General features: G+C 41.4%; 1 protein-coding gene across 1 annotated transcript in view; it reads left to right on the top strand.

Annotated features, from left to right (window-relative positions):
- Positions 1-23060, top strand: part of LOC122552970 (solute carrier family 22 member 2-like) — a 49995-nt gene that overhangs the window by 21469 nt on the left and 5466 nt on the right. Inside the window, exons 7-9 of the mRNA XM_043696294.1 lie at positions 2197-2411; positions 12092-12200; positions 22236-22348. Coding sequence (XP_043552229.1) covers positions 2197-2411; positions 12092-12200; positions 22236-22348 — 437 coding nt within the window. The remainder of the gene's footprint in view (positions 1-2196; positions 2412-12091; positions 12201-22235; positions 22349-23060) is intronic.

Consider the following 23060-nt stretch of genomic DNA (forward strand, 5'->3'; position numbering starts at 1 on the left):
GATTTCTCTCCACAGATGCTGCCAGACCTGCTGAGCTTTTCCAACAATTTCTGCTTTTGCTTTATTCCTTTTTACCTGCACACACAAGGGTGTCGCTTTCAGTAACTTGCACCCTCAACTAGCACTTAAACATGCCAGCGCTCTAGCACACAAAGGTTAGGAGATGCAGTTTTTATGGGCGGCACGGTGGCACAGTGGTTAGCACTGCTGCCTCACAGCGCCAGAGACCCGGGTTCAATTCCCGCCTCAGGCGACTGACTGTGTGGAGTTTGCACATTCTCCCCGTGTCTGCGTGGGTTTCCTCCGGGTGCTCCAGTTTCCTCCCACAACCCAAAGATGTGCAGGTTAGGTGGATTGGCCATGCTAAATTGCCCACATTGGGGTAAGGGGTAAAGGGGTAAGGGGTAAATGTAGGGGTATGGGTGGGTTGCGCTTCGGCGGGTCGGTGTGGATTTGTTGGGCCGAAGGGCCTGTTTCCACACTGTAAGTAATCTAATCCTCTTCTAGTGTATTTATTGAAGCTTAAAACACAAGTATGTCTTTTATCGTTTCTTTCAACTCATATCATATCTATAGTCTGAGACATAACCCACAGGAGATTGTTTTCTGCTGAGAGTGGGTGATCAGCCCCTCATTATCTCTGTAGCCACAGGAAATCACAGTTCAGCTTTCTAGAACCACATCTCTCCTTTTGAAGTATTTCTTAGAACTTCTCTGAACATTCTTCAAATACAATATTCCATGGTTCCCCTGAGGACTCAGTATAATCCACACAGCCACTAAATTTATATTCTTTATGTTATCTTTTATAATTTATTTTATCTTTTGACTTGTATGTATTTCTGTAAAAAGAAGCGCATATTGTACTTGAAAGTTCAACATCAATAGTTCAGTATATACCACAGGGCAGAATAGTGGCTCAGCGGTCAGCACTGCTGCCTCACAGCGCCAGGGACGCGGGTTCAAATCCAGACTCAGGCAACTGTCTGTGTGGGGTTGGCACTTTCTCGACATGACTGCATGGATTTCCTCCGGGTGCTCTGGTTTCCTCCCACAGTCCAAAGATGTGCAGGCTAGGTGGATTGACCATACTAAATTGCCTGTAGCGTTCAGGGATGTGTACGTTAGGTGCATTAATCAAGGGTAAATATAGGATAATATGGTAGGGGAATGGGTCTGGGTGGTTACTCTTCAGACGGTCGGGTGTGGACTTGTTGGGCCGAAGGGCCTGCTCCCTCACTATAGGGATTCTATGATTCACTCTTGCCTCACAGCACCAGAGATCCAGGTTCGATTCCACCCTCAGGTGACAGTCTATGTGGAGTGTGCACATTCTCCCCGTATCTGTGTGGGTTTTCTCTGGGTGCTCCGGTTTCCTCCCACAGTTCAAAGATATGTACAGTAGGTGGAATGGCCATGGTAGATTGTCCATTGTGTCCAGGAGTGAGTAGGCTGGGTGGATTAGCCATGGGAGTTGGAGAGTTGCAGAGACAGGGTAGGGGGATAGATATAGGTGGGATGCTCTTCGGAGGGGTGGTGTGGACTTAATGAGCTGAATGGCCTGGTTCCACACTATAGGAATTCTATTACTATCCTTGAGTAACTTGGGAGAATGGTTGAAGGTCATGACATTGCATCATAATTCCACACAACAATTTGTACCTATAACTCAAGGAATCTTACCGGCTAAAAGCGCATGGGGTACTTCAGTTTTGTGAAGAGACAGGAGAAACTGTGGTTCTCTTTCCTAGAGCAAATGAGGTTAATAGGAGATTTGACAACTTTTCAAAATTATTAACTGTTTCAATAGAGCTGATAGGAAGAAGTATTTTCCATTGAGAGTGACTAATGTCAATTCATACAAAGACAGAGATAAAGTTGCAGAATTTGTTAGCAAACTATCAAATCAACTCAGTTGGCTGGACTGTCAATGTGTCAACCAATTATTGCTAACATCACATGGTTCAATTCCCAGTTTCAGGTAATGTAAAGTCAGGTCCTGCCTCCTCATCCTACTTATAGCAAAAGAAAAGGAACATAACTGTGGTTTGTGAATATTCACAAGGATTTACCTTGAGGCAAGGAGTTAAGATGAATTTAACAACATATCAATTAGTTTGAACCGTAAGAGCATTGGCTCATCAATTAGTGCAATGGTATGAGATTTGTTTATTAAACTTAACCTCTTTATTTCAGGTTTACGAGTGCCTTGGTGTATCAAGGACTTGTCATGCGTTTGGGAACTCTAGGAGGAAACATTTACCTTGATTTCTTTATCTCAGGAGCTGTGGAAATCCCAGCATCAATCATTATCATTTTAGTGATTGAACGGATTGGACGACGCCTTCCCTTTGCAGCAGGTGGTCTGGTGGCAGGGGGCTCCTGTTTAATAGTGGTGTTCATACCTGAAAGTAAGCATGATTCTCTGGGGATTCTTACCCAGTTGCACTGTAATGTTGATCTGAACCCACACTGCAACAGTGGAAATAACACATTCATTAAATTGTAACGTTGATATGTCTTAAATATAATTCACTAACTATTATGAACATATTTATTCCACAACATTACACATCTCAGAAGTTCAGGATATAAATTCACATTGGTCTATAAAAAAATGGGCTACAAATTAACACTAAGCTGTACTGGTGAGGATATAGATTTGTAGTGATGGACATTCCAGCTCATAATAGTCTGCAGCAGTGAGACTTTAGTAAGATGCAGGACCAACAGGTCTCTGGAGGGAAGGATCCATGGTCTAAGTGATAAGAATACAGGTTCACACTGATCTACAGTTATGAATATATATTCAAATAGGTTTACAGCAACAAAGATGCAAGTCCAATCTAGCCTATATAAACTTAGACAAAAGATTAAAATGATCTGTATTGGTGAGAATACAGTTCACACTGGGTTGTGCAAGCTCAGGGTACAGATTAACATAGATGTGTAATGGTGAGTGTACAAGTTATCACTAGTCAATGGAGTTGAGGATACAGATCAATGCTTGCCTATACAAGTTCATGATACAAGGTCACATGCGTTGTAGTGGTGTAGTTACAGGTTCATTTTGATCTGTGTAAGCTCAGGATACAGGTGAACAGTCGATTTGCACAAGCTCAGGATATAAGAATTCCTAGAGATAGTGCAGGTACATTTTTTACAGCAGTATGTTACTGATGAACAAAAAAAGGTGGTATAACTAGATCTGGTTCTTGGGTAGTTTTTTTAATTTTAAAAGGGAGGAGAACAGACAAAGGAAGCACATGGTGAGGTCAGTGCAGGATAGAGAGAGAGAGAGAGAGAAAAAGAAACAGACACCACAACCAACCTGCACAGTTACTGCCTTTGCCGTTTGAATTTATGTATCACTGGACATCGGAGTGTGCCTGGGAAAATTAACAAACAGTGAAATTCACAACTGATCTTGGAGGAGTTTGGGCGAAGTTCACAGCACAGAAACGGATAAGTGAATTTGTTGAAGAGTGTGGGTTCTTTCTTGATTATATGTTTTTTGAGATATGTCTCTTGATTAAACTTAAAATATAAGCCATAACTATTAATTTAACCTGGGGCAGTGTTTTGTAGAGAAATAAGATGGTGTTATTTTCTGGGTCTGTAGATTATAAAGGAGCAAAAATGGTCTTTAGTAGAGTGATATGCGCTTCTTGTCAGATGTGGGAATTTAAAGAGAGTTCAAGGGTTACTGCGGATTATATCTGCAATAAATGCTGTTGGTTGCAATTCCTATTAGATCGAATGGATCAGTTAGAGAGACAGTGAGAGGCAATGAGAAATTTGCAACAGCAACAGTATGTGATGGATAGCAGTGAAGGGGGAGGGGGAAGATGTGAAGGGGGAAAAGTCGCAGATGCAGTCACATTGATGGGTTAACTCCAGGAAATGTAAGAGAGGTAGGCAGTTTCTGTGGCTACCCCCAGCTTCTGCAGGAGTCTTCTGTGGCTATCCCCATTTCAAGCAGGTATGCTGTTTTGGAAAATGTACGGGGTGATGGATTCTCAGGGGAACGTAGCATGAACAGCCAAGTTTCTGGTTTTGAGACTGGCTGTAATGCAACGAGGGGTTTGTCAGGTTCCAAGAGATCAATTGTGTAAGGGGAGTCTCTAGTCTGAGGTACAGACAGATGTTTCTCTGGCCAGCAGCGAAAAATCAGAATGGTGTGTTGCTTCCCCAGTGCCAGGATCAAGGATGTCTCAGAGAGGGTGCAGAATGTTTTCAAGGGGGAAAGGGGCCAGCAAGAGGTCATCGTCCACATTACAACCAACAACACAGGAAGGGAAAAGGTTGAGATTCTGAAGGGAGTTAGGCAGGAATTTAAAAAGGAGGACCTCGAGAGTAGTAATATCTAGATTACTCTCGGTGCTACAAACTAGTGAGGGAAGGAATAGGAGGATAGAGCAGATGAATGCATGGCTGAGGAGCTGGTGTATGGGAGAAGGAGTCACATTTTTGGATCATTGGAGTAGAAGTGACCTGTACAAAAAGGACGGATTGCACCTAAATTGGAAGGGGATTAATATACTGGCAGGGAGATTTCCTCAAGCTGCTCGGGAGCATTTAAATTAGTAAGGCTGGGGGGGGTGGGATCCAGGGAGATAGTGAGGAAAGAGATCGATCTAATACGGGTCCAGCTGAGAACAGAAGTGAGTCAAACAGTCAGGGCAGGCAGGGACAAGGTAGGACTAATAAATTAAACTGCATTTATTTCAATGCAAGAGGCCTAACAGGGAAGGCAGATGAACTCAGGGCATTGTTAGGAACATGGGATTTGGATATCATAGCAATTACAGAAACATGGCTCAGGGATGGGCAAGACTGGCAGCTTAATGTTCCAGGATACAAATGCTACAGGAAGGATAGAAAGGAAGGCAAAAGATGAGGGGGAATGGTGTTTTTGATAAGGGATAGCATTACAGCAGTACTGAGGGAGGATATTCCTGGAAATACATCCAGGGAAGCTATTTGGGTGGAACTGAGAAATAAGAAAGGGATGATCACTTTATTGGGATTGTATTGCAGAAGGGCTTTTGCCCGAAACGTCGATTTTACTTCTCCTCAGATGCTGCCTGAACTGCTGTGCTTTTCTAGCACCACTAATCCAGAATCTGGTTTCCAGCATCTGCAGTCATTGTTTTTACCTTGTATTATAGACCCCCCTAATAGTCAGAGGGAAATTGAGAAACAAACTTGTAAAGAGATCTCAGCTATCTGTAAGAATAATAGGGCAGTTATGGTCGGGGATTTTAACTTTCCAAACATCGACTGGGACTGCCATAGTGTTAAAGGTTTAGATGGAGAGAAATTTCTTAAGTACATACAAGATAATTTTCTGATTCAGTATATGGATGTACCTATAGAGAAGGTGCAAAACTTGACCTACTCTTGGGAAATAAGGCAGGGCATTGGTCAAGAACTTTCAAAAACTAGTTGGGGGCAGATGTTTGCAGGTAAAGGGACAGCTGGAAAATGGGAAGGCTTCAGAAATGAGATAACGAGAATCCAAAGAAAGTATATTCCTGTCAGGGTGAAAGGAAAGGCTGGATGACTAAAGAAATTGAGGGTTTGGTTAAGAAAAAGAAGGAAACATATATCAGGTATAGACAGGATAGATCAAGTGAATCCTTGGAAGAGTATAAAGGCAGTAGGAGTACACTGAAAAGGGAAATCAGGAGGGCAAAAAGGGGACATGAGATAGTTTTGACAAATAGAATTAAGGCGAATCCAAAAGGTTTTTACAAATACATTAAGGACAAAAGGGTAACTAGGGAGAGAATAGGGCCCCTCAAAGATCAGCAAGGCGGCCTTTGTGTGGCGCGCAGAAAATGGGGGAGATACTAAATGAGTATTTTGCATCAGTATTTACTGTGGAAAAGGATATGGAAGATATAGAATGTAGGTGCTATGGTGCTATCTTGAAAAATGTCCATATTACAGAGGAGGAAGTGCTGGATGTTTTGAAATGCATAGAGGTGGATAAATCCCCAGGACCTGATCAGGTGTACCCTCGAACTCTGTGGGAAGCTAGAGAAGTGATTGCTGGGTCTCTTGCTGAGATATTTGTATCATCGATAGTCACAGGTGAGGTGCCGGAAGACTGGAGGCTGGCCAACGTGGTGCCACTGTTTAAGAAGGGTGGTAAGGACAAGCCAGGGAATTATAGACCAGTGAGTCTGACGTCAGTGGTTGGCAAGTTGTTGGAGGGAATCCTGAGGGACAGGATGTACGTGTATTTGGAAAGGCAAGGACTGATTAGGGATAGTCAACATGGCTTTGTGCGTGGGAAATCATGTCTCACAAACTTGGTTAAGTTTTTTGAGGAAGTAACAAAGAGGATTGATGCGGGGAAAGCAGTAGATGTGATCTATATGGACTTCAGTAAAATGTTCGACAAGGTTCCCCATGGTAGACTGGTGAGCAAGGTTAGATCTCACGGAATACAGGGAGAACTAGCCATGTGGATGCAGAACTGGCTCAAAGGTAGAAGACAGAGGGTGGTGGTGGAGGGTTGTTTTTCAGACTGGAGGCCTGTGACCAGTGGATTACCACAAGGATCGGTGCTGGGTCTTCTACTTTTTGTCATTTATATAAATGATTTGGATGCAAGCATAAGAGGTATGGTTAGTAAGTTTGCAGATGACACCAAAATTGGAGGTGTGGTGGACAGTGAAGAAGGTTACCTCAGATTACAACAGGATCTTGATCAGATGGGCCAATGGGCTGAGAAGTGGCAGATGGAGTTTAATTCAGATAAATGCAAGGTGCTGCATTTTGGGAAAGCAATTCTTAGCAGGACTTATACACTTATAATGGTAAGATCCTAGAGAGTGTTGCTGAACAAAGATACCTTGGAGTGCAGGTTCATAGCACCCTGAAAGTGGAGTCGCAGGTAGATAGGATAGTGAGGAAGGCATTTGGTATGCTTTCCTTTATTGGTCAGAGTATTGAGTACAGGAGTTGGGAGGTCATGTTGCGGCTGTACAGGTCATTGGGTTAGGGCACCATTGGAATATTGCGTGCAATTCTGGTCTCCTTCCTATTGGAAAAATGTTGTGATACTTGAAAAGGTTCAGAAAAGATTTGCAAGGATGTTGCCAGGGTTGGAGGATTTGAGCAATAAGGAGAGACTGAACAGGCTGAGGCTGTTTTCCCTGGAGCGTCATAGGCTGAGGGGTGACCTTATAGAGGTTTACAAAATTATGAGGGGCATGGATAGGATAAATAGACAAAGTCTTTTCCCTGGGGGTTGGAGAGTCCAGAACTAGAGGGCACAGGTTTAGGGTGAGAGAGGAAAGATTTAAAAGAGACCTAAGGGGCAACCTTTTCACACAGAGGGTGGTATGTATATTGAATGAGCTGCCAGAGGAAGTGGTGGAGGCTGGTACAATTGCAACATTTAAAAGGCATCTGGATGGGTATATGAATAGGAAGGGTTTGGAGGGATATGGGCCGGGTGCTGTTAGGTGGGACTAGAATGGGTTGGGATATCTGGTCGGCATGGATCAATTGGACCGAAGGGTCTGTTTCCAAGCTGTACATCTCTATGACTCTATGACTTTATAATTCATTCACGGGACAAATGTGTTGCCAGCTAGGCCAACATTTATTGTCCATCCCTAATTGCCCAAAAGGCAGTTAATAGTCAACCACATGGCTGTGTTTATGACATATATCAGGTGGATGAAACAATGGAAAACTCAACTGAAAACAGAAGGTTCAGAGGGGAAGTGAAACAAGAAATAAGAAAAGCAAAGAGATATGATGAAAAGAGAATGGCAGCTAACATAAAAAGAGAAGCCAAAAGTCTTTCATAGTTACATAAATTGTAGAAGTTTCATATGTAAATGAGTTGATGATTAGGTACCAAAAATGAGATTTATGCATGGGGACATGGCTGGGGTGTTAAATGAATGCTTGGCTTTCAGCTTTACCAAGGAAGAAGATGCTGTCCATGTCATGGTAAAAGAGGAAGTAATTCAGGCACTTGAAGGGTTGAAAATCTGGAAAGGTAGAGGTATTAGGGCTGTCAGTATTTAAAAGTTGATAAAGCAAAAGAGATATTTCCAAGAATATGGGGGGAATGAAAATTGAAATTGTGGACGCACTGGCATGGTGCCAAAGAACTGGGTAATTGCAAATGTTACACCCTTGAACATAAAGGATCTAAAGATAAGTTCGGCAACTACAGGCCAGTTAGTTTAACCTCAGTAATGACGAAACTTCTAGAAAGGGCAATAAAGCTACATAGAATAAAAGGATATGAAATTGGTAGTGTGACAGGAAACAGAAAGTAACGACTTAGTAATGTTTATCAGGACTGGAGTAAGGTTTATAGTGGAGTTAGGACACTTATTCTTCCTGAATTTTTTAATAATCTAGACACTAGCTTTCGGGGCACAATTTTAAAAATTGTGCAAGGTATGAAACTGGAAAGCATTATAAAATGTGAGGACAGAACAGAATTTCAAAGGACATAAACAGGTTGATGGAATGGGAAGACAAATGGCAGATGAAATTTAATACAGCGGTTTATTAGGAAGAACTAGAGAGATAATATAAATGGTGCAATTCTAAAGTCTACAGGAGCAGAGTATGCATACATCCATAACTAATTGGAGGTCGCACAACATTAGTCTGTAACAATGATGATACAGATTCAATCTAATTTACCCAAACTAGGGTGTAGTTTAGCATAGGACTACAGTGTTGAGAATACAGGAAAATAATTATTTGTACTTGTGAGCACACTGGTTCATCCTGGTCTGCAGAAGCTCAGAATGTCAGTTAACACTGTTTGTAAAATTAAGGTTTCAGGTTAATATTGATCTATAGAATTCAGAGTATAGGTTAACATTGATTTATACAAGTTCAGAGTGCAAGTTCATGCTGATTGAAATTGTGAGGATAAACACCAATCTATACAATGCAGGATACAAATTTACAGTGATTTGATAAATTCAGGATATACATTCACACTGCAGGTAAACATGCAGGTTCATACTAGTTTGAACAAGATCAGGATAGGTTCACACAGGCCTACGGTGGCATATTGTTGGATACCAGCTCTGCTGGCATCTTATCTGTTGGGGTCATGTCCAATGGAACTATCTGAAATGCAATGGGTGAGTTCACTACCACCAATCTATGTTACTAGTATTCTTCTAAGTTGCTGAAAACTTGAGGGAAGGATATCCAGAGTCGTCAAAGAGGAGCTCAGCCTTGACAAATGGAATAAATCTATTACATAGAACTTAATAGCTAACTGCATTAACCTAAGAGTCTTTTGCAAGACCTTAGGCTAGAGTACTTACAATTAAGTACATATTATTATTTGTTCTTATTATTTTATCATTAAGTACATATTATTCTCTATCCTTTGAGAACAGCTTATCTTCCGAGGTCACCTAAACCTTTCATGCAAGAAATGCTTTGTATAACATGTAGAGCTGAGGAAACAGATTCACACTGGTCTTTGGTGGTGAAGGTAAAGGTTATACTGGTCTGTTCACTGGCCTGTAGTAGTGAGCATGCATTTAAATTGTTGGTGGAGACCCTACAGTGTTTTCTATTGCATTTACCTGACTTGGCACTTATTTTCAACAGTGATAGTGACGATGCATCTGAAGCAGTGTTAGTCAGAAGAGGATGCTAAGTGAAAATTCTGCAAACTGACATAAAATTTACAGATCTTGTTACAAAAGGGATAGTAGCAACACAGTTACAACATCAGCTGCATGAAAGGAAGCAGAGAGTAATAGTCAATGGATATTTTTCATCCCAGAGAAAGGTTTGCACTGTAGCTCATTACTCAGACCCTTGCTTTTCCACATATATATATACTGTATGCATGATCTGAACCTTGGTGTGTGGGGCAAATTTCAAAGTGTGGAGATGGTACTAAACTTGAACAACTATAAACTATAAGGAGAACTATATGGTCATCCAGAAGGACATTGGTGGAGTAGACAGACCAGTGGGAGATGGAGTTCAATGCAAAGAAGTATGAAGTGATGCATTTTGGTTTGGAGAACATCGAAAGATAATACAAAATAGGAGGTACAATTCGAAAGGGGGTGCAGAAGTGCAGGGATCTGGGTGCACATGTGCGTAGACCACTGAAGGTGGTGGGACAGGTGGAAAGTGCGGTTAATAAAGCAATATGGTTTTATTTGCTATATTAGTAGGGGCATCAAGTACAAGAGTAGCGAGTTGATGTTGAATTTGCACAAGATACTTGTTAGACCTCTGCTGGTGCGCCATATACAGTTGTGGGTCCACATTATAAAAAAGATGTGAATGCACTGGAGAGATTGCAGAAGCAATTTACAAGAATAGTTTCAGGAATTACAAACTTCAGTTATAAGGAAGTTGGGACTATTCTTGAAGTGGAGAAGGCTGAAAGGTGATTTGATAAAGATATTCAAAATCATGAGTAAGTTCAACAGCGTAGATAGAGAAAAACTGTTTGTGCTCATATAAAAAGAGAATGGGAGTGCATAGAATTTAAATTGACATTGAAAAGCAACAAATATGATGTTAGGTTATGGAATACACTACCTAGAAATGTGGTGAAGGCTGGTTCAATTGGATTATTTGAGAGGACATAGGATGATTATTTGGATAGAAATGGTGTGCAGAGATATGGAGAAAAATTAGGATATTGGCACAAGGTTATATGGGCCAAATAGCCTCCTTCTGCACCATAACAATTCCGTAATGATAATACAATATCTGCAGTCATAATCAATAATGGATCTCTTACATTGTGGCAGGTAATTCTGTGATTAAGAACAATGCAATGTAGTAGGGGATGTAATGGCGACACAATTAATAAGAGCTTCGTAACTCATTGTAGGTTTGACATGTTGATAATATTTTAAAAATGTTTAAAATCACCAACCAAATCCTGTTCGAAAATAGCATCTTAAGTAATCAACATACAGAAATAGCTGCCCAAAGGGCACAAAATTGAACTAGTTATGTAATGAGTGCAAAAATGTAAAAAGGTTTAATTTTGTTGACATCTCATTATCCCCACATCAACGACCTGTGAAGAAGTCATGAGTGACCAGAAACTTAACTGGATCAGCTAATAAATGCTGTGGCCACAAGAGCAGGTCGGAGACTGGGAGTGTGACCCACCTACTGTCTCCAAAGCCTCTCCATCATCTACAAGGCACGAGCCAGGAATGCAAAGAATATTCTCTACCTCCATGATTGAGGCCAGCTCCAATAATACTCAAGAATCTTGATACTATCCAGAAAAAAGCATCCTATATCCCACCCTTAATTTAGTTCCTTCAATTACTGATGCATTTTGTTGCAATTTGTTTGAACCAATGATTTTCTGACGCTAATTTAATCTGTCCTCCACTTTTTTCTAAATTCTGCTCTCCAAACTTCTATGTGTTTCTGATTTTCTTCTCTTGAAACGTTACCGTTTAATGTAGATATTCACTGTGTCTTTCTTCTGGAAGGCATCACCTCCCATTTCCCCAAATTAAGTTTCATCAGCCATCTGAAAACCTAATTTATTAACTTCTGTACATCTCCTTGAAGTCATGCATTAGTTAATCATGCACCCTGCTTTAAAGCCTTCTTCATTTTTTTCTTTAAGCACTACAATCCAGATCAATGATACTTTGAAAAGAACAATGGTCCAACATTTATTAGAGGAAAGCACCAATGTCCCTATTCCTCCTGTTTCAAGAATATTAATTAATCACTGCATTATTATTATTCCTTTAACTTTCTATCTCAGCTGTCACATTATCTTCAAAGCTGTGCATCTTAATCTTATTAATGTCCTATGTGGAATTTTACAACTGTTGAAAACCCATTTATTTTTATTCACATGTACACAGTATCCACACATTTTCTTTATCAATGTACTGAAATTCCCTCAAATTTATTTGACACAACTTGCTTCTTACAAATTTATGTTTAATTAACTGACATTATTGTAACTGCGTGATTTTGTATAACTTGTTAACAAAAATAGTAAACTAGTGAAATATTTTAATGGTTTCTAAGAAATATATTTTGCAAATTGTAAATGTATTTTTAAATTCAGATTTAACCTGGTTAAAGACAGCAGTTGCATGCTTGGGCAGACTGGGGATAACTGTAGCTTTGGAGATGGTCTGTTTTGTGAATATGGAGCTGTATCCTACATTTTTACGGTAAGTACAAAATAATTTAAAGCAACAGCAGTAACCAGCATGAATCAATTACTTTGTCAGGAATTAAATTCAATTTTAACAGTTAGGTTTATTGACAAGTACTGAAAATATCAAAGCAAATTTGCAAGCATTCGCATGTGGAAAATACTGTTTTAGAATTGATTAATTATACATCCCTTTATGAAGATTTAATATGAAAGTAGCATCATCTCATTCCAGGTATGCTACTTAACATAGAACTTAGAAAAGTACAGCACAGGGACAGGCCCTTCAGCAGACAATATTGCCATTCTAAACTAATTCCATCTATCTGTAAGTGATCCATATCTCTCTATTCCCTATCTGTTCATGTGTCTGTCCAAATGTCTTTTAAATGTTACTACCATTTCTGCTTCTGATCATCTTCCCTGACATTCCAGGCACCTACCATCCTTTGTGTGAAAAACTTGCCTCACACATCTCCTTTAAATTTTCCCCCCTCACTTTAAATCTATTTGACATTTCCACCCTAGGAAGAAGGCTGAGACTCTACACCTTTTCCATGCCTCTAATAATTTTATACACTTCTATCCACATTCTCTGACACACAGCAAAAACAATCCAAATGTGTCCAACCGCTCCTTATAACCAATGCATTCCAATCCAGGCAACATCCTGATAAACCTCTTTTGCACTCTCACCAAAGCCTCTACTTCCTTGCTAAAATGTGGGGACCTGAATTATGCGCACCTCTCCAAATGTGCCCTAATTAAAGTTTTATACAGCAACATGATTTGCCAACTTTTATACTCAATGCCCTGACCAATGAAGGCAAGCATACCAGAAGCCTTCTTTGCCACCTTTGCCAAGTGTGCTGCTAATTTCAGTGAGCTATGAACTTGCACTCCAAGATTTCTCTGTGTATCAATGCTCATTGGTGTCCTGCCATTTACCATATACTGACCTCTCAAAATGCATCATCCCTCACATGCCTAGATTAAACTCCATATGCCATTTCTCTGCCAATCTTTCCAACTGATCTGTATCCCACTGTATACTTTGACAACCCTCTTCATTATCCACAACCACACAATTTTTGTGTTGTCTGCAAAGTTACTAATCAGACCACTTATATTTTCATCCAAATCACTTATATAAATTATAAACAACAGAAGTCCCAGTACTGATCCATGTGGAACACCACTAGTCATAAACCTCCAGTCAGAAAAACACCCAACAACTACCCGCTGTGTTCTAAGACCACGCCAATAACCATTACATTCCTGATGAAGGGCTGATGTCCGAAATGGTGATTCTCCTGCTCCTCGGATGCTGTTTGACCTGCTATGCTTTTCTAGCGCTATACTTTTTGACTCTGATCTCCAGCATCTGCAGTCCTCACTTTCTCAGTGCTAATACTGCATCCTACTTACTAACTTACCATGGATTCAATGCCCCCTTACTCCCATCCTGATTCCTTGTTTAAGTTCTTGCCTGCCATGCTTTTCATCATTTATATAAATGATTTGGATGTGAACATAGGAGGTATAGTTTTCAATTTTGCAGATGACACCAAAATTGGAGGTGTAGTGGACAGCGAAGAAGGTTACCTCAGAGTACAATGCAATCTTGATCAGCTAGGCCAATGGGTCAAGGAGTGGCAGATGGAGTTTAATTTAGGTAAATGTGAGGTGCTACAGTTTGGAAAGGCAAATCAGGGCAAGACTTAATGGTAAGGTCCCGAGGAATGTTGCTGAACAAAGAGACATTGGAGAGCAGGTTCACAGATCTTTGAAAGTAAAGTTGCAGGTAGGTAAGATAGTTTAGAAGGTGTTTGGTATGCTTTTCTTTATTGGTCAGTCAGTGCATTGAGTATTGGAGTTGGGAGGTCATTTTGCAAATGAACAGGACATTGCTTAGGACACTTTTGGAATACTGCATTCAATTCTTGTCTCCCTGCTATAAGAAGGATGTTGTGAAACTTGAAAGCATTCAGAAAAGATTTAGTTAAAAATCACACAAAGCCAGGTTATAGCACTAGCTTTCCTTCTGAATAAACCTGTTGGACCATAACCTGGTATTGTGTGATTTTTAACTTTTTGTCCACCCCAGTCCAATACCGGCACCTCCAAATCAGAAAATATTTATAAAGACATTGCCAAGCCTGGAGGGTTTGAGTTCTAGGAAGAAGTTGAATAGGCTGGGGCTATTTTCCCTGGAGTATTGGAGGCTGAGAGGTGCCCTTATTCAAGTTAATAAAATCATAAGGGGCATGGATAGGGTAAATAGACAAGGTCTTTTCCCTGGGGTAATGGAGTCCAAATCTAGAGGGCATAGGTTTAGGGTGAGAGGGGCAAGGTTTATAAAGGGGCAACTTTTTCACGCAGAGGTTAGTACATGTATGGGATGAGCTGCTAGAGGAAATGGTGGAGGCTGATACAATTACATTTAAAAACATTTGGATGGGTATATGAATAGGAAGAGTTGAGAGGGGAATGGACCAAATGCTGGCAAAGGGGACTAGATTTTTTTAGGATATCTGGTCGGTATGGACAAGTTGGACCATTCCTGATGAAGGGCGTTTGCCCGAAACGTCAATTTTCCTACTCCTTGGATGCTGCCTGACCTGCTGTGCTTTTCCAGCACTACTTTAATCTTGACTGTAATCTCCAGTATCTGCAGTACCCACTTCCGTCAAGTTAGACCAAAAGGCTTATGTCCCTGCTGTACATCTCAATGACTTGATGCTTGTTTTATATTCCTCAGGGGCCTTGTCTGATTTCAATTTCCCAAACCTTACATATGTTTCCTTTCCTTTCTTGACTAAATTTTCAATATGTCTTGTCATCAATGGCTTCCAAGTCTTGCCATCCTTATTTTTCATCCTTACAGGACAATGTTGGTCCTGAACTCTGATCAATTGGCCTTTAAAAAAACTTCCATATATCAGAAGTAGATTTACCATCAAACATCTGCCCTAAATCTAATTTCTCCAGTTCCTTTCTAATATTGTTGTGATTAGCCTGTCCCCAGTTTAACCATTTCAATCAAGGACCAGTCTTATCCTTGTCCATAACTAGCTTAAAATGTATGTAATTATGATCACTGTTCCCAAAATGCTCTTCCACTGAAATATCAATCACCTAGTCATGCTCTTTCCCCAGTACAAGGTTTTAGTATGATTGCTTCCCGAGTTGGACTATCTATATATTATTTCAAGAAACTCTCCTGAATGTACCTAACAAATTATGCCCCATCTCAGGAACTAAGGGAGTCCCAACCAATATTGGAGAATTTAAAACCACCCACAACAAAAACCCTGTTGTTTTAAATATCTTTCCATGATCTGTTTTTATACCTTCTGCTGGCTGTCAGGAAGCCTACAGTATAATCCCATCATAGCAATTGTACCTTATTTATTCCTGAATTCTACCCATATGGCCTTTTTGGATGAGCTCTCCAAAATATCTTCTCTTAGTGCAGATGTGACATTCTCCTTAATCAATAATGCAACACCCTTACCCTTTTGTACATCCCTTTTCATCATGTCTGAAACATCTGAACCCTGGAATGTTGATCTTGCCCTTCTCTCAACTAAGCTTCTGTGATGGTGACAAAATCATTGATTTTATTGATGGCTTTTAGTGATATCACTCTTCCCTCAATCAGGAAGTTGGGCATGCACTTTCTTCTCCCTGCGTACACGTGTCTTCGCCCCCGCACATAATCTTTTCCCTCAATCCAATCTCTTATTGCTCTCTCAATTCTGCTCCCAATGGTACTGTACAGTTTGTCATTACTGACACCTCTCATCTACAATTGTAAATTGCAGGCTCTAAGCTTATCTGCCTTACTTGTTGTACAGACTGCACTGAAGTACAGTTCAGACCGCCAATCCCATGTTCATTAGCCTGGTCCTGTCTGTTCATCCTGTTAGACTTATTTGACAACCTCTACCTTCTCCTCAATCACTGTACATACTGACCTACTGCTCTGGTTCCCAGCTCTCTTTTACACCAGTTTAAGTCCTCCCGAGTGGCACTACTACACTAATATACAATCAGTTATGTGTAACATATTAAACGCTTTGGGATTTTGAATGTAAGATGTGGCTTATTGATAACATGCTTCCCTGAGTCAGAAGTTTGGACATGCACTTTCTTCTCCCTTATGTACCCGTGTCTTCCCCGCTGCACACAATCTCTTCCCTCAATGCAATCTCTTCTTGCTTTCTCAACTCTGCTCCCAATGGTACTATACAGGTTGACATTATTGACATCTCATGGCGTCTGCCACCTCTGCCAGTACCTGACACGAGGTAAGGATTATTTGAGGTAGTTCAGTGACACTTTGTCTATTATGTAGTTAGGACCTATCTAATGATTAATAGTGGATGATATTCCACTGTAGAGCCTTTTCAGAAGAGGAATTTGTTTTAGTTGGCAAAGTGGTTTATTGCATCATAGCAATAAGTGTAACTACATTACTAGTCAGGCAATATTTACTAGGATTCTCAAGAGCTGGATGGTATTCACCTGGTCTCTGCAAATGCTCATGTGGTACTGCCTTAATCCAAAAACTGGATTACATTATCAGAATAAATGCAGATTATACAACTTCAACATTCACTCTTCCAAAATTATTATCTTATACAACATTCCTTGTGATTGCTTCAACACTTTGCCTGATCTGTTCCCCCATTGATTTAATCTTTCCCAGTGTCCAATTGCCCCATGGACCATCTCTTCCATTTCCCATTGCAGAATTCATTCTATGCTCCACTTGCAAACTTCTATCTCCAAGCGTATATGATCTCCAGGTTGAATTATTGTCTCTCCCTGACCACTTGGTGATCTATCCTTATCTCTGCAAACATAGACGGGAGTTGACCCTGTCAGCAATCAGAAAAAGGGCAAATAAAAAGGGCACAGTAGCAGCATCAGACAGGGATATGGGATGCAATTGCCCTCATTGTCCAGAAGCTATATCAGTTCAGTGAATCATGAAACCATCTAGATGCATCCTCATGGAGAGCCAGGCCCAGCACCTTGACCAGTTACTGAAAAATGCACACTTCCACTTCATTTCCACCCATTGGTTCCCAGTACTGGAGCAGGTGACAAGGGGGAGCCATGAAGCACACTCTGTCGGAGGTGGAACTACACACCGACCGCTTTGCCCATTCCACAGACATTGTTTGGTGTTCATCCTGCCTGCCCTCCTCCAACCCTTGGACACTTACATAAAGGACAGTCATCATGTCTTTGGCAAGAAGAACCTTGCATGTTTGGCCTGATAAACACAAAGGAGAAAGTGAGGTCTGCAGATGCTGGAGATCAGAGCCGGAGATGTGTTGCTGGAAAAGCGCAGCAGGTCAGGCAGCATCCAGGGAACAGGAGAATCGACATTTCGGGCATAAGCCCTTCTTCAGGAAGAAGGGCTTATGCCCGAAACGTCGATTCTCCTGTTCCCTGGATGCTGCCTGACCTGCTGCGCTTTTCCAGCAACACATCTCCGGCTCTGATAAACACAAATGTCACTGTGATAAGACAACCAAACTTCTCGGGTCAACATGTTGAACAATTGAATGGTTGTTCTCTCCCCCATAGCTGCTGAACCAGGTAGTATACTAAAACATAGTGGGAGTGAAATAAGAAAACATATTGAGGGCACAATGGTGGCACAAATGTTAAAAAAAGTCTGTCATACTGAGTTCTTGCATAAATGTTCCTGATGTTAGCATTCATATGGCTATGAGTCTCTCTGTGTAAGCACTAAGAGCATGTTCACACCATCCAGCAGCATTACATAGAGAAAGCTCCAGGAATGGAGGTCTATGATGCAACCCAACTCCACCTTTTGGAAACAGGAGGCACAAAGCATACCCATAGCATTGGTTCATGGTAACACTTTGTCCCTCCTCATTCAACATTATTAATATTTGGCTTTCTCTGTGCAGAAAGATGTAGCTGTCAAAGAATTGTCCAGCAGTGGCTAGACGATAAAGGTGTAACATACAGAGAGCATGTAGATGGCCAGGGCAATAGGCACCAGCTTGTGGCCAATGTCCTTCCCCTTTAAAAGCCCTATGCTCGGTTTTTGCAGCATCCCTCTCCCATATAGTTTGAGTCACTTACCCTGACCACTTAAGAGTGTTCTTGAAGCCATTTTCTTCCCCATTGCATGTGACTAACTCACAACATGATGAAGGGCAATAACAAGTGCTCCTCTGCTAGTGACCTCCATCCTTAGTCTTAAATGGTGAGTCCCCAAACATCCGCATACCTCCGAGTAACCCATCCCATTAACCCCACAGGCTTCACACTTCCCTAAGTCCCTCAGCTCCTGTCTACATGAGCCTGCACCTGTCAACTATCCCAGCCACCCCTAAGCAAATGAAGTGACAATGCTTAGTGTGGTAATTTACCATGCCTCAACACCACTCCGCCTCCCCCCCCGCCCCGCCACTGAGGCTAGGGAGATCCTAACCATGGATAACACTCCTCTCTCATGTTACTCCCTTCTCTGCCATGCTTTACTGTATCACGCCCTTGCAAACCCTGCTGCCCCTCTTCACAATTGTACTGCACCCTTGACCAAAGCTAGGAGTCCTGGGACACAAACAGTGACTTGCTGAGGCTCAGTTCTACAGGAACAGCCACACTCGCCCTCACACCATTCCGCTTCTCCCTTATTTTCTGTGGGTAGACTCAATCTTGTCCTACTCCCCTCAACAAATATGACCGGATAACCCTGGGTAAGGCAAGCCAAAACCTCTGACTGGCGTCTGTACATCTCCCTGACCTGCATGGTAGACTTGTCGCTTTGAGCCAATGGACAGATTGTAACCCACTCCCTGGACTTCAGAGGCACGGACCTCCAACCTGGAACACCCCAACCTGATGCCTGACTTTGGCAATTCCATTGAATGATTTGGGAGACTGCTATGGAAGACCACTCTATACTTAGAGAGCCTGAACCCCCTGACCTACCCCCTCCCCCCTCCCGCTTCCCCCCTCCAGACTGAGGATGCTCAGTAGCAAGGTAAGCTGTTTGTTTTGTGATTGTGCTAATTGGTACAGCAAGGAAGGCAAGGAAGTTGCTTAGCAACCAGGTGTGAAAAAAGCAAGCATCCAAGATGCAGCCTAGTTCAGTCTGCAATCTGTCCCTCACACAAAATGCTTCTGCTGCATTTCAATGCTAGTTTCTAGTGCATGCTGCAATGCACTGCCAATGCCAAGTAGAAGTGCCAGGATAGTTTTGATCAATTTTGCCTTTCCAAGGATTTGCACACATTGGTTGGCATGCGATCACTGCTTGCAGCATGGACTTCCGATTTCAGAAGATGCTGCCATGCATGGACCTTGGAGATCTGTGCAGGAGAAAACAAATAGTGGGGACACTTGGTTTAATGGGTTGGCAGATGCCAGAAGCCTATTGTCCACGAGTGGGATGGGTACATTTGGTGCCAATCAAATGTGCCCTAGGCTATGGTTTGGTTGCAAGCAACATGGTCATTCAGAGCAAGTGGTGAGCTGAAATCATTCTGGCCTCCTTGTTGAGTTTTCCTGACATCTAGCCTGTTTGGCAAGTTTAATAAAGTGCAAAGGTAAGTATTAATGAATCGAGCTGTGGTCTTAAATATGTGGTGATACCTATCATAGAGTCATAGAGATGTACAGCACAGAAACAGACCCTTCAGTTCAACTAGTCCATGCCACCAGATATCCCAACATAATCTAACCCACTTGCCAACACCTGGCCCATATTCCTCCAAACCCTGACTATTCATATTCCCATCCAGATGCCTTTTAAATGTTGCAATTATACTAGCCTCCACCACTTCCTGGCACATAGCTACTTAGCAAAAGTCTCATCACATCACCAGTGCAAAGTATAAAAGATGATGCGCGATGATCTTGATATCAAGATGGGTGTCATTAGACTTCTTATCTGATTCTACCACAAATCTAATTCTTTACTCTTTCTATAGATGTTGGTGGACCTGAGGAACCAATATTTTTTGTTACAATTTTTGATTTCTAGCATTCCTTGTTTTCTGTGTTTCAATTTATTTAATTTAGTCCCTTTACCATAATAAAACATCTCATCACTTCATAAAGGTATGAGGAAACAAAATATAACACCCTCGGCCACATCGAAATGTTTTAAGGAGTATCTTAAAAGAGAAAATCAAGATCGAGAGAGGCAGAGAGTTGAAGAGAGGGAATACAGCATATGGCTTAGGCAGTTGAAGGCATGACCACCAGATGTGGAGCAATTAAAACCAGGCATGCTCTAGAGGCCAGAATTAGAAATGATTTACAAGGATGTTACCAGGGCTGGAGTGCTTGAGTTATAAGGACAGGCTGGATTGGCTGAGGTTTTTTTTCCCTGGAGGTTGAAGGGTGACCTTATAAAGATTTATCAAATCAAGAGGGGTGTAGATAAGGTGAATAGCAAATGTCTTTTCCCCAGTGTAGGGAGTACAAAACAAGAGAGCATATTTTTAGGTTGAGAAGGGAAAAAGTTAAACAGGAGCTGAGGGGCAACTTATCACACAGAGAGAATGAACTGCCTCGGAAGTGGCAGACGTAGGCACAGTTACACATTTAAAAAACATTTGGACAGGCAAATGGGTAGCAAAAGTTTGGAGGGATGTGGGTCAAATGTTGCCAAATGTAGGCAAATGGGATTAGTTTTAGTTTGGGAAACTTGGTCAGCATAGACGAGTTGGATCGAAGGGTCTGTCTCCATGCTATGGGACTCTATGACTCGATCTCGTCACAGCCCACGTTGATCAGATCCCTATAAAATTCCATCAGTTATGTGCCACTACAAGGGGAAACATCCTGTTGGCATCTACCAAGATGAGTCCCTTCAAGAAATTGTAAGCCTAATAAGATTATGTCTCATTCTTCTAAACTACAAAGGATTCTAGCCCAAGCCTTCCTTGGACAACTTCCCCACCACATCCAGGTATCAGTGAAGTGAATTTCCTTTTAACTGCTTCAAATATTTGCACCTTTGCTGTCCCCGTATTTTTAGGCAACCCATCTACTAGTGACCCTAAATCCTGCTATCACACTGCCTCCTCAGAAATATTGAGGCATTTGGTTCTATGATTTGGAAGTGATCCCATCATTATTTGTTGAGTCATCCATAAACTTCCTTCAAATTTTCTTTTCAAAAATAACATTTCTCATGTGAGAGTTATAATTGTATTAACTGATAAAATTCTGTGTCTGAGTTCTCAAATTAACATTTTTACCTCCAGGCCTAGGGTCCAAGTTGATGACAGTTCACAGTCCAGGCTGACGATCAATGTTGGGTTTGAGTTGGTATCACTCTGGGGATCAGGTTGATTTCAATCCAGATTATTGTCAGTCTGGGGTCTGAATCAACACTTAGTCTGGGGCCCACGTCAATTCTTAATCTGGGATCTGAATTGATGCTTCCTCTGGGGTCTGTGTTGATGCTCAGCCTCGGGTCTGAGTTATTGCTCAGTTTGGCATCTGAGTCAATGTTTTAGCTCGAGTCACCATTTTGTCAACTGAAGAGATTTAACAAATAGACGCCTACCTCAGTTTCATAAATACAGGGGTGTAACCACATGCATTGCAAAAAATCTTAGCGTCATTCTCTTAGGTATTTGTTCAATTGCTAGAATTGTAGTCTCAACTTCCTGGGAGCTCCTGTCATTTAAACAGAGTTTAATGAATTTCCAACCAGCTTCCTAGATTATCGCTGGAGCAGCAAAGAAGATTCAGGCCAAGATATATTTGGGAAAGGAAACCTCCCAATATAAACAAAACCAGAAATTGCTGAGCCTCTCCAGCAATTTCTGTTTTTAATTCGATACAAATTTCCAGTATCTGCAACTGTTTAAATTCACTCCTCTCAGCATGGACTTGTATCATGGTTATAGCAACGTAAGTCCAAAATTTACACAGATAATCAGGTGATATAACAAATTACCTCTGCAACATGATTTTGGAAATGTGAACATGTGAGCTTCAAAAGGTTGGGGATATAAACTGTTCTATTGTCTACCAGGAACTTTGCTGTTGCTGCGTGTGGAGTGCTGTGTGACATCGGAGGAGTTGTTTCCCCTTTTATCGTATATAGGTTGGCTGCTATCTGGATTGAAATGCCTCTTGTAGTATTTGGTGAGTATACTGAGCTCAGATTAAGTCTTTGTTATATGGGTGTAAATCATTACATGACGTGAAAGATGCTCCCTTATAAATGTGACAAATCTCAAATTTATTCTTTTTAGTGGTTTTCTCAATGCTTCTTTTCTTTCCCTCTATTTTTCTCATTTAGAGTAGAATCCCTACAGTGTGGAAACAGGCCATTTGGCCCAACAAGTTCACACTGACCCTCCGGAGAGTAACCTTCCCAGACCCATTCCCCTACCCTATTACTCTACATTTACCCCTGACTAATGTACCTAACCTGCACATCTCTGAACACTCTGGGCAATTTAGCATGGCCAATTCATCCAACCTGCACATCTTTGGACTGTGGGAGGAAACTGGAACACTCGAACGGAACAAAAGCAGACACAGGCAGAACGTTCAAACTACACATAGACAATCACCCAAGGCTGGAATTGAACCTGGGTCCCTAGCACTGTGAGGCAGCAGTGCTATCCACTGAGCCAGTATGCTGGCCTGTGAACTGAGCACAAACAGGGTTATTTTGATTCTTATGCTGACCACATGTCTGCCACTGTCAAAGACTGGATGTAAAATTCAACCTGTGCGTTGACCTCTTTGGAAATTGCTGGAATGCTTGAGCTTCCGAATAGTAATTCACCTAATCCCCAGTACCCTCTACAAAAATCCCTATGTTAGATTTGGCGACTTCCATGGTTCT

The sequence above is a fragment of the Chiloscyllium plagiosum genome, chromosome 9 (genome assembly GCF_004010195.1).
Source record: "Chiloscyllium plagiosum isolate BGI_BamShark_2017 chromosome 9, ASM401019v2, whole genome shotgun sequence".
Classification (NCBI taxonomy): Eukaryota; Metazoa; Chordata; class Chondrichthyes; order Orectolobiformes; family Hemiscylliidae; genus Chiloscyllium; species Chiloscyllium plagiosum.